Source organism: Spermophilus citellus (genome assembly GCF_964194105.1).
Source record: "Spermophilus citellus genome assembly, chromosome: 3".
Taxonomy (NCBI): domain Eukaryota; kingdom Metazoa; phylum Chordata; class Mammalia; order Rodentia; family Sciuridae; genus Spermophilus; species Spermophilus citellus.
This window is the reverse complement of record NC_138184.1, coordinates 152,449,937-152,462,920: the sequence shown is the minus strand read 5'-3', so window position 1 is coordinate 152,462,920 and position 12,984 is coordinate 152,449,937. Positions and strand designations below refer to the sequence as shown.

The 12,984-nt window shown below is 35.4% G+C and overlaps 1 protein-coding gene across 7 annotated transcripts in view; it reads left to right on the top strand.

Annotated features, from left to right (window-relative positions):
* Positions 1-12,984, top strand: part of HDAC9 (histone deacetylase 9) — an 890,491-nt gene that overhangs the window by 675,929 nt on the left and 201,578 nt on the right. For all 7 annotated transcript variants that reach the window (XM_081283850.1, XM_081283851.1, XM_081283848.1 and 4 more), the window contains one exon: positions 3,614-3,721. In XM_081283850.1, coding sequence (XP_081139976.1) covers positions 3,614-3,721 — 108 coding nt within the window. The remainder of the gene's footprint in view (positions 1-3,613; positions 3,722-12,984) is intronic.

Here is a 12,984-nt window from a genome sequence, read left to right as displayed (position 1 = left end):
ATTGAATTTGATAGGATTTTAGGAAGTAGGTTAAATAAGGTCATAAAGATCCTAGTGCAAGAGGAACCCAAACACAAGGCCATGTGAGGACATAGTAGAAAGGCAGCCATCTTCAAGCCAAGAAGAGACTCTCCCCAGAAACCAGCTCAGGGAGCATTGCTCTTGAACGTCCAGCCTCCAAAATTGTGAGAAGTAGATTGCTGTTGTAGAAGCTGCCTAGTCAATGATATTTTATTATAGCAACCTGAACTAAGATAAACCTGTTCATAAACCCAAAATTCAATATAATGACCCATTTTGATCAGATTATGTCCACCAAACTTGACAATTATTTTTTTTTAGAATTTTAATATTTATTTTTCAGTTTTCGGCGGACACAACATCTTTGTTTGTATGTGGTGCTGAGGATCGAACCCGGGCCGCACGCATGCCAGGCGAGCGCGCTACCGCTTGAGCCACATCCCCAGCCCAAACTTGACAATTATTGACATTTATTTATAAACTAAATGTATATAAAATATAGGTTGAAGTAGAATTTAGATAAATATTCTTTATGTGTAAGTAAATGAATGAATGATAAATTCTGTAGGTTCCTAAAGAGAATCCAGTCAGAGATTAACCTACTAAACTTTGGCTAAAGACCAAAACCTCAAGTATGCATTGATTTCCTATGTGCCCAACACTTCTTGAGAACAATAACTATATCTTTATTTAAAAAAAAAAAAAACTTCACTCATAGTAGTAGTATGGAGGCTGGCTGAATTGAAACAAAAACTTTCTTGACCGGTGATTTATACACCAAAATTAATGACAATCATATGGAGTGTTAGCTCTACAAGAATACTTTCAGGAAGACAAGTATGGATAGGCAGGATATCACATAGATTTTTTGGAGCTACTATTGTTCTTAGCTGCTGGAACATTTTTCTAATAAAGTATAGTATTAATATTTTTTGGAAGGAAATTGTGTTAGTTAGGTTTCTGTTGCCGTGGCCAAAATACCTGGAGAGAACAACTTAGAGGAGAAAACGTGTATTTTGGCTCATGGTTGCAGAGGGTTAGTTCATGATGGGCCGACTCTGTTGTTCTGGTCCCATGGTGAGATAGAAATCATGGTGGAAGGGTGTGGTGGTAGAGTTCTGCTCACCTCAAGGGGCAGGGAAGCACAGAGAAAAAGGGGAAGAGATTATAGGGAAAATGAATTCTTCCAGGACACAGTCCCAGTGACCCTTCTCTTCCAGCCACACCCACCTGACTACCCAACCAGTCCCTTCAAATTAGGATGGATTTATTAGGTTGCAGCTCTCACAATCTATTCATTTTTACCTTTAGAGGACATCCCATATTTAAAGCCTAACAGAAATTCTTTTCTACTGTTTTTAGAAATAGAGGAAGAAAGAAAATTTATATTATAAATGTAATATAAATATATTATATTCAAAAGTGGAAAGGGGTTTAGAATTATATTTGGCTTGGGGTTACCCAATAAGTCTTTTGGAATTTAGTGATTTGTTTTGTCTTCCCAGTAATTTAACATCTGGTGAGTCCAGGCATTTGTGTGGCAGTGTAGGTCTGTAATGATATGCAAAACCATCCATATAATGTACATTTGGGTTTTGACTTTTTCAATTGACACAGCCATCTTCCTCCAAGATTTATCCACATGAATCCCAAATAAGTATGTACTTACATTGGTTCAGTAAAACTTTTGATTTGAAGGAAAATGGTTAGCATCTAGTGTCCACTTGAGTGATTCCTTCACTCTTGAGTGAGCAGTGAAGACTATGACACAAGCCGAATGTTTTTAGAAAGCCCAGGTTTCTTCAGGGGTGTGATAAAGGGCTTGTGCGGACAGGGCCTCAGGTTGTGTGAGGGTTTAGAACCAGCAGAGTATGGTGCAGACTGTTATGCTCAGTAGATGGTTTCTAGAACTCCACTGAGTGCCAAGCATTTCAAAATGGGGACAAAAGTAGACAAAATAGAAGTAGCTAACCTTTGCTTATCACTTACTCATTTTAATCCTGACCGAAGTCATATGCACATGGTACTTTTTTAAAAAGTTGTCATTTTCACAGACAAGGGAACCAGGGCACAGAGATATTAATTAACTTCTCTGTGTCATTTAGGTGTAATGATCAAGCCACTATTTTGTCTCTTACAGATTGATTCCACAGACTTCTCTTTTGACTACTTTTTAGAAATCTTAATTATCTACTTACTTATATATTCAAGGCTCTTTGTCGTTATTTATTTACTTATGGTTCTCATTTACTATTTATTTATTCATTGTTCTTAACAACATTTAAGATGAGAAGAACTGCATGAGAAAAAGAGACAGAGTGAACATACTCAGAAAACTGCTTAGTAATTTGTAAATATATGTTACTTTTATTTATTGTATTTGTTCCATGTGATTAGGCTTCTTGAATCTAATTCTCATTTTTTGATATAAAACTCTTGTTTTTTGCCTCATTTGGGGAGGCTTAACATTCACAAACATCGTATTTCATTATCTAGTGCTTCACATGATACATGCATCCTAAAATTGGTGCTGTCTTCCATCTGATACTGCTATTTATTACATTAGAAATACCTTATATATAAAATATGCAATATATAATAATTATAAACCCCTACCTTTGCACTTTTCATTATATATATGTATATATATATAATTTCATATATAAAAAAATTTCATATCACATGCATGAGAAAGATTCCCAATTTATAAAGGGGAATCCAGAATATTGGGGTAGTCTTTTTTTTTAACCTGTATTTCACTTATTTTTTTTTTATGTGGTACTGAGGATCGAACCCAGAGTCTTGCATATGCGAGGCGAGCACTCTACAGCTGAGCCACAACCCCAGCCCCTGGGGTAGTCTTTTTTGACAATGGTACTTTCTACTATAGGAGGAACTATGCATTTTACTGACCTATCTACTTTTAATGAAAGCGGTGTACAGTGAATCCAGCCAACTGTACTAAATGTTAGAAATCTTAGGCTTCTCCTTTGAAAATCACATTGTGCCTTGCACTACTGTGAGGGTTTTAAGGGTGAGGACCACAGGTTCCTTCCATTGATTCAGAACCTGAGCTGTGGTTGCTACTTCCTACTCACCGACTGCTACTGCTACCTGCCTAAAAATTGTCTTTGGCTCCCTGTAATCCTGCAGTCAGAAAGGTATTTGAATTTTCCCCCTCCAGCACTTGCAAATCCGATTTTTATGTATAACTAAGTGCTCTTAGTTTTTACTCTATCTACTAGTGGGGCCTGGTTTCTACCAGGCCTGTAACTAAGCCAGATCCGGCCTATGTAATGCTATTTGTAATGAGAAATCTAAACAGGGAATGGCAGTGAGGCATGGCAGGAATGTGTTTCCATTGGAGAAGTCAGTGTAGAGAAAAAGTATAAGCAAAGCCATGTCCAGAAGGCCCTCTCAGCTGGCCAAGACGGAAGACTAATGTTATTGTACATAGGCAGTTACCCTGCCAGCCCTTCCTCACAGATTTGCTTTCTCTCTGTTGCCCTCCTGCCCCCTCCCTCCTTCATCTCTCCCTTCTCTTTCATTTTCTTCTCTCTTTCTACGGACTCCTTGCTGGCTGTTTGCTCAGGTGGACAGTGACACCATTTGGAACGAGCTGCACTCGTCCGGTGCTGCACGCATGGCTGTTGGCTGTGTCATCGAGCTGGCTTCCAGAGTGGCCTCAGGAGAGCTGAAGGTGAGGTCTGGGTTGCATTAAGTGTGGGAAATCCAGAAAAGAAGCTGAAACTGAGATGTTGTTGTTTGGGAATTGTGGGGACTGTGGTGTGGTAATAAAAGGAAGGAGGTGGAGGGAGGAGGGCGGGGAGATGGCCACTAAGGTGTGATAATAAACTCTTCTGTAGGTAGACAGCAGCTGATCCTGCTCTTAGGGCCTTCCTCTCCTGGAGTATATTCTGTGGTCAGGGCACACTGGTATGTTTTTAAGAGCGTAGAAATGGTGAGTAAAGTCATGGTCTAGGTTAAAAATACCCTTAGTGTATACATATCTGTCATGCCATCCTGGGATTCTTTTTTGAAACAATTTTAAAAATATGATTACTGAGTAGTATGTATAAGCTCAGAATACCACCCAGAGAGAGGAGGGGGAAGAAAGGTAAATACCAGACGGGAAGGATTGGGAGGAAGAAGGAAATTGTTGATTAGGAGGGTAATGATCCAGAGTATGTTTTTCCATGAAAGAACTTCAAAAATGAGCTATGCTTTATTGTTCTTTTCTTTTTATGGTCTCTTCTTTTCTACATCATATGAAACGAACAATGTCTAAACCCCAACATTTCCCAGTCTAAACAATTTATAAAAGCCAGAGACCTGACAGACGTTGACATTTTATTTGGTATTTTAACAGTGCTATTTAAAGGTATGCCATGTGTGCCTTGAATGCAGTTACCCCAATAAACTTTGTTGGTGCTAACACAGCTTTATAATGCACTAGTTCACACACTTCATAACCCAATCTGGATGGTGATTGATCCGGTATTTTTAGCAATTGTGGGGCTTAAGGGAAATATATTATGACCAAGAACACATGGGTTGTGAGTTTTGTTAATCTAAGGTAAAAATCTAATTAGGATATTTTTCTTTATGTGTAATGAATTTTTATTCAATTACACCTGATTCTTCCTTCTACTTAGGTTTTAAAATGTAGGACTGGAATGCACACTTTACAATGCATCATCTGTCCCAGAAGTCACAATCTGCAGAAATAAAATTTTGATGAGATGGGCTGTATTAACAAAAAAAAAAAAAAAAGAGCTGCCTCTGTAAATTCAACATGATCAGTGTGAGGACACTAACTGCTCATCTTGGGGGTTTTTGGAGCCATTAACCTTGTAGTTAGTATTCAGGCTTTATCTTTAGTAATGAGAAGTTAAAAAGTGGAAGGGAATCAGCTCCATGGGCAGGTTTTGACTATCTCCCAGTAGCACTTTAAGAATAATTCTTCCTTTGAGTAATGTTATATACTATAATAAGTTGGCATTTTAAAAGAAGAACATTTGAGGGCCTTATTTTCAGGAGAATTCAAATGACAGACAATAACCAGAACACAAAATTATAATGTTTAATATTAAGCTGGCATAATCCCACATGATTATATTAGCATTCAAAATTCAAATTGTTTTAAGTTTATGGAAGTTTAAGCGATAATTCAGAAACCTTTTCAAGTAGAATACCCACATAATATTTACATTAATCAAAATCATCATTAACCTCATTGTGTGGAATGGACAGATTTATATACCAAAAACAAAACTGAATTCCACCTTTTTAGCAGGTAAGTATTTAAAATGGCCATTTACAAATTAAGTATCAACAAAATATAATATGGACATGCTGATCACCACCTGTACCAATGCTGGCTCTTTATGTTAAGAAGAAGGATTTGTAGAAATGGTTTATCTCTCTCTAGTTAAGGAATCAGCAAATGTGGTTAAAAGAGAAAGGAAAGAACCAGTTTAAGAGTCAAGAAATTTTGGTCCACAGTACCTCTTAAATACTGTGCCATTTTTGACAAATCATGTAACTTCTTTTGGCTTCAGTTTCCTGTTCTGCAAATTCATCAAGTGAAATTGATAATGTTGAAAGTTGTCTGTGTCATGAACTCTAGCTATTTGTGAATGAAAAGTGATCAGAGAGTCTCAATTATGCACACTGAGACATATCAAATAGTGGGTATTCCAAAATTAAGTCCAGCATGTTTTGATGAAATCCAAGATTTTTGAGTTGAATTACCTTTCTGGTTGTCGAGATCAGAGTAAAAATCTAACGCAGCAGGACCATACCAGAGGCACTGGTACCTATCCTGATGGGCCAAGACAAAACACCTACTTTGTGGAGAGTTTGGGTAGGCCACTGTGGGAAGGTTAGAAATCACAGATGATTTGGAGCCAGTGAAGAACCCAAATAACTTAGGTAGAGGGCCATGTTTGGGGACCCCTATTCAACCCAGTCTACCTGTCAATGTCTACCTGTCTCAGATGCCAGTGCACAGGTGGAGTACCTGTTGACCAGGTACACTATTACTCATCACTTCATTCAGATCTCAGAAGGACATAGGGATGCTTATTTGAGGATGCTGATAAGTAACCCTCTGCTAAGTATATAAAAAAAGCATTTTGTTTTTCATATTTTGCATCTACATCCAATTCTCATATGCTCTACCCCGTTCTTCCTGTAAATCAATACTGTAATGAAATGGCATTGTCATATTATAATAGTGCTTCTTTGGAGATTGTTCTATTTTTTTTTAATTGAAAAGAATTAAGATCCATATTTCAAATAAGGTGAGCTTGGGTGGGGTGCTGTCTTGAGAGATGAAGGATAGCTAGGGAGAGGTCACTGAACTCATGAAGGATGCAACCCTAGAAGATTAGAAACAGAAATATGGAGCAGAAATAATATGTAAAAGGTGAATAGTCTTTCAACTTATAAATAAAAGTTGGTTCAATATTTATTTATTTATTTATTTTTATTTACAAAGAAAGGAAAATGACAAATACAATTACTTAGAACTTTTGCTTGATGCTGGACTGACCATGACCATCCTCCACATGTCTGACAGACTCTGTTCTTTCTTCACCTGGGAATACTAAAGAATTAGAAGAATGAGATAAGCAATGAGGCGGGTTTCATGTTGACATTTAAATATATCATAATGCAGCAAACTAGAGCAGTAAATCAGCATACTTTTGGCACAGAATGGAAATTCTCAGTGAAGTTCAGTAGAAATTTTGGGAACTTTCAAGGTTTCTAGGTTTTTACAATTTATTAACACACACACACACACACACACACACACACACACACACACAAGCACATGAATGCAGGTAGAATAATTCCTTAAATCTACAGATGCCACATTTAGCTGTTTCTCAAATTCTGGTATCCAGAAGCACAAATATTCTGAAAATGCTGAATTTTTCCATATATGGGAAAAATAGATATCTTAAAATACTTGCTTTGTGTGTTTTATGACATTTTAGAAAGTACATATGGAACAGAAAAAATCTCTAAAAGGTGAACACTCTTTCAACTTATAAATAAAAATTGGTTCAATATTTATGAAGATTTATTGTAAAACTTCAATTTGGTGCTATTTTTAAGATGTTACAGTCTGTAAAAAGAAGTTAAAATTGCTTTAGCTCTCTGTACATTTTGCCAAACAAAACAAAACAACTTTCCCCCAAAACATAAAAAAAAACACAAGACACCTAGCTATCTGAATGATGGACAGATTTCTTTAATGTTCAAGTGGAAATTGTGATGTCATGTTGCTAATAATACCTGCTCCTCATTGGATACCTGCTGTGGGTTGGGCAGTGAATATGTAACTTGTAACATTCTTACAATGTTCTCTTCAAGTAAAGGCCATGAACAGAATACTGGCTGAAGACATGAAGTGACCTTTTCAGATCCTGCATATAGGATGATAAATCAGAAGTCTATAAATCTCATAATCCTCTGTTTACTTACAGCCACTACATCAGGATTTTTGTGTTCAGGTAGTTCAAATATAATAAGAATAAGTAGGATTAAAATCATCTGTTTTAAATGGTCTATAACCTTTCTTTTTAGTGTTATAAAATGTTCAATTGGTACAAAAAGACAAGTTACTTCTTAAATCACAAAACTTTATAATAAATAAATACCTATGAAATCTTCATCCAACTTTAGAAATAGAATTTGGCTCACACTCTTAATGTTATCTCAGTATTTATGCCTATCTTTCTGAACCACAGATAGCTATTAATCTATTGGATTTAAAAAATTATTCCTTTTCTTTTTTTACCACTTTTGAACTTGTTTTCTGTTTTTATAAAAATGGAATATTTGTATTATTTTTCAGCTTTCTTTTCCCCTTTAAAATTGTTATGAGGATTTGTCCTCATGAATATACATTTATGATTCATTTGTTTTCATTGCTATAAAATATTCCCCTTGTCAATCAGAATTTGTTTATTCAGTCTTTTGTTGGAAATTTTAATTGCTTCTAGCATTTTTGTCTTTGAACAGTGCTCCATGAACATGCCTGCTCTTTTACTCTGCTATAACTAAAATAATTGGCTACTAGGCTAGTCATATAACATATTTCAGTAAGTAATGCCACGTGTAATTCCAAAATAATTTTCCCACAATGACATCTTTATAAATGGTAGCCTAACCCTCTGATAATTCTCTCCTCCATAAAAGCAATGACAAAACTGGAAAAAGTTGTCAGGATGATTTTTTCTTCAAAAATCTGGAAATTAATGAAAGGCCCACAACAACTCAGTAAGTGCATTTCAGAAAACAAACTGACTGAATGTTAATATGAACAATGAGCTTTGTGGTGGTTTAAATCACCCTGTTCCCGTCTTTCCCTTTACAGTACCACAGTAAACTTAATAAATAACAGTCTGCATTCTCAGTGAAAACCAGTAATTTGGTAGTCTCTGAGGGGATATAATGAGATTGGAGCATCTTCAAAGTCTCATTTCTAAAGAATTGTCATTATTTGTCCTGTCTGGTGCTCCTTGCAAGACCCACTTGCAAGACTGTCTTTATTTGATGGTGGGGTTCATGCAGAAGCACTTGTTGAAAAAAATAAATGTAATTGATAAATTTTGCCTGAGGTGGTGGATAACAGTGGGGTAAATAGTGGACAACCAAAAGCTTCAGTGGAAAAACTTAAGAATGAGAAGTACAAAAGAACTATGAAAAGTTCCATCCGATACCTAAGAATCTAGACTGGACTGACATTTGCATGATAAAGCTATGTGCACACTCAGGATAAGTAAAAGACTTGGAAAGCCCTGACCTCTTACCTCAAGCTGAAAGGGAGGTTCCGCTTGAACAGAGAGTGAAGGCCAAGGTGGAGGCCAAGGACTGATTAGATATTGAAGGATATATAAGCTAATACACACACACACACACACACACACACACACACACCCTTTGCAAATACTGGAGGACTATTTGTTATTAGTTCAGGGCATTTAAAGAAATCTCTGTCCAGTCATTAAATGACAGACTCCATTGCCACATAAAACATAAAACACAAACTTGGTACAATTAGTTCAGAAAAGTCACCAAGCAAAATAATAACAAATAATAATAATAAAAATCCCTGGGGAGAGATGAGATTCCATACTATTTGTTTACAATGTCCATTTTTCAACAAGACAGCATGATTTACACAAAGAAACAAGAAAGTAAGGACCATACACAAGAATAAATAGAGCTAATAACTTTCCCTGCGGTAGCTCGGGTATCAGACTTGTTAGACAAAGGTGGTCAGGGATTTTTAATATTTTCAAAGGAATAATTCAAAACATTTTTAAAAGATGGTATGAGAATATATGTCTCTAAAATACAATATTAACAAAAAAAACTGGAAAAAAAGAACTAAATAGGAATTATGATGTTGATAAGTACAGTGGACACAAATGAAACATTTACTTGAGGAACTCATGAGACATGAGCCGGCAGCAAGAAATTCAGCAAACTTGAAGATGGCAAAATGAGAGAGTTCAGTCTCAAAAACAGAAAGAGGATGAAGAAATACTAACAGAGTTAAAGACCCATGAAACATGTTTAAGTGTACCAATATATGCAAAATAGGAGTCCCAAGAAGAGAAAGAAAAGGGACAAAAGAATATTAAGACACAATGGTTTTCATTGTTTTTCTTCCTAAATCTCATTTATAAAAAGTTAGTCTATATATACAAGAAACTCAATGAACTCAAAGCAGGATAAACTCAAAGAGATCCACATCTAGACATATTGTACTTAAACTGTTGAAAGCCAAAGGTAATTCGTAAATCTTGAAAACCAAAATAGGGGAGCGGCTCATTCTCCAGTCCGCTGTAAGATTAACACTGACATTTCATCAGAAACCATGAAAGCCAGAGGGCAGTGTGGTGACATACTCAAAGGGCTAAAAAAGAAAAAGACCATCAACCAAAGAACATCCAGTAAAACTATCCTTCAAAAATGAAGATGAAGTTGGGCTGTGGATGTGTTTCAGTGGTAGAGCATTTTCCTCATACGTAGAAGTTCCTGGGTTTAATCACTAGCACTGAAAAAACAAACAAACAAACAATGTTCCCAAGAATGCAAAACAAAGAATTCATTGCTAGTTAATTAGTGTTATGGAAATGATGAAGGAAGTCATTGGGGCTGAAATGAAAGGACTTTACACAGTAATTTGAATCCCCAAGAAGAGATAAAGAGTACCAATAAAAGTAAAAACACAGGTAAATACAAATTATGGTGTAAATGTGTTTTTTGTTTGTAATTCTTTTTCTCTTCTCAGAAATAATTATAAGCCTGTGTTTATATGCATGTTGTGTATAAAGATATAATTTATATGACAATAAGAGCACAAAAGAAGGCATGGGAGATGGAGATACATAACAACAAAGCAGAATTTTTGGCTACATAACCACAAAGCAAATTTAGGATGGTGCCTGAGCTTGATTGTTAAAAGTTAAAATGTTAATTGTAATCCACATGGTAACCACTAAGAAAATAATAAGCAAGCAAGCAAGAAATAAAGAAGAAAGGATGAACAAGAAAGCTAAAAGAGAACATTGAAGAATGTCTATTTAACTCAAAAAAAATGCAGACATGGAAAAATAGCGGAATAACAATAATGAGAAGACAGTGTGGAGAATAAATTCCAAAGTCTTTTCTGCCAATTTTCACCCCTACCACAAAGGAATTCCCAATACTCTTCATTCTTGTCTATATTTGGCATTTTAAAATTTTTAAGTGTTTGCCAATCTTGTGGGTGTAAAAACTATCTTAAAATGTTTTAAATTTGTACCTCCTAAGCATTATTTTCCATTTAGGTTGCGTATAATATTAAATGCTTTATGTGTCTTGTACTTAGTTTTACATTTCTAATTAATGTTTAAAAAAATTCAAAGGTGTTCTGAATACTGGTACCCTATCACATTTCAGTTTGGGGGCTATATTTAATTTTTTAAAATTATGTATTCCAAGAAGACATTTTCTATTTTTTTTCATTGTTATTCTGGTTTAAGTCTGGCTTTAGATTTTCTTTCCAATCTTGAGGTCATAAAAATATTCTATATTTTCTGTTTGATTTATTTATTTTTAGTTAATTAATTAATTAATTTTTTTCTAATTTGTTATACATGACATTAGAATGCACTTTGATTCATTGTACACAATTGCAAGCACAACTTTTCATTTCTCTGGCTTTACACAAAGTAGAGTCACACCATTTATGTCTTCATACATGTGCCTATGGTAATGATGTCCATCCCATTCCACCGTCTTTCCTACCCTATACCCCTTCCTTTCCCTCCCCTTTGCCCTATCCAAAGTTTCTCCATTCCACCCATTCTCCTCACCCCCATTATGGATTAGCATTCACTTATCAGAGAAAACATTCAGCCTTTGGCTTTTTGGGATTAGCTTACTTCACTTAGCATGATATTCTTCACCTCCATCCATTTACCTGCAAAGGCCATGATTTCAGTACTTTTAATGCTGAGTAATATTCCAGTGTGTGTGTCTGTGTGTGTGTGTGTGTGTGTGTGTGTGTGTGTGTATCACAGTCTCTTTATCCATTCATCTATTGAAGAACATCTAGGTTGGTTCCACAATTTAGCTATTGTGAATTGAGCTGCTTTAAACATTGATGTGGCTGTGTCACTGTAGTATGCTGTTTTTAATTCCTTTGGGTATAAACCAAGGAGTGTGATAGCTGGTCAAACGGTGATTCCATTACAAGTTTTCTAAGGAATCTCCATACTACTTTCTAGATTGATTGCACCAATTTGCAGTCCCATTAGCAATGTAAGAGTGTGCCTTTTCCCCACATCCTCACCAACACTTTTTGTTGCTTGTATTCTTAATAACTGCCTTTCTGACTGGAGTGAGATGAAATTTTAGAGTAGTTTTGATTTGCATTTCTGTAATTGCTAGAGATTGAACATATTTTCATATATTTTTTGATCAATTGTATATCTTCTTCTTACAAGTGTCTATAGCCCATTTATTGATTGAGTTTCTTGTTTTTTGGTGTTTAGTTTTTTGAGTTCTTTATATATCCTGGAGATTAGTGATCTATCTGATGTGCATGTGGTGCTATTGAACTCATGGCCTTGTATATGCGAGGCAAGTACTCTACCAACTGAGCTACACCCAGCCCCTGTATTTTCTGTTTTGAAGTCACAGTTTTTACAATTAAGTCTAGAATTTATGAATTTGTCATTCCATTTTTGCATTTGCTGAGATATGGATGCAATTTCTCTTCTTTATCTTTTTTTCTAAGAGTATATTCTTTTTTTATATACACTTATTTAATTTATTTTTATGTGGTGCTGAGGATTGAACCCAGTGCCTTACACGTACAAGGCAAGTGCTCTACCACTGAGCTAAAACTCCAGACCTGATTAACTTTTTAATATTAAAAATTATATATTCTTGAGATAAACCTGCCTTGGTTATAATTTAATATTCTTTTCATACATGACTTGAAGGATTTCGGTTAAGATTTTTACATATATGTTCAGTACTGAAATTGTCTGTAATTCTTCCTGACATCATAAAACAATTTTGAGATTATCTCTATTTTACTCTACTTCAGAATAATAATTAGGGTAAAATTGGGCAGCTCATTCCTTCAATATTTGATAGAACTTGAGTCTAAAGCTATAAACCCTTGTTTGGAAAGATTTTTAACCACTGATTCAATTAGTTTCATAATTATAAAACTATTTAGACTTTTTCTTTCAAATCAATTTAGTTAGTTTTTCTAGATATTTGCACATTGGAGCTAAATTTTCTAAATTGCTGACATGAAGCTGGGTGTGGTGACACATGCCTGTAATCCCAGCAGCTTAGAGGGCTGAGGCAGGAGGATCCCAAGTTCAAAGCTAGCCTCCCCAAATGTGAAGAACTAAGCAACTCAGTGAGAACCTGTCTCTA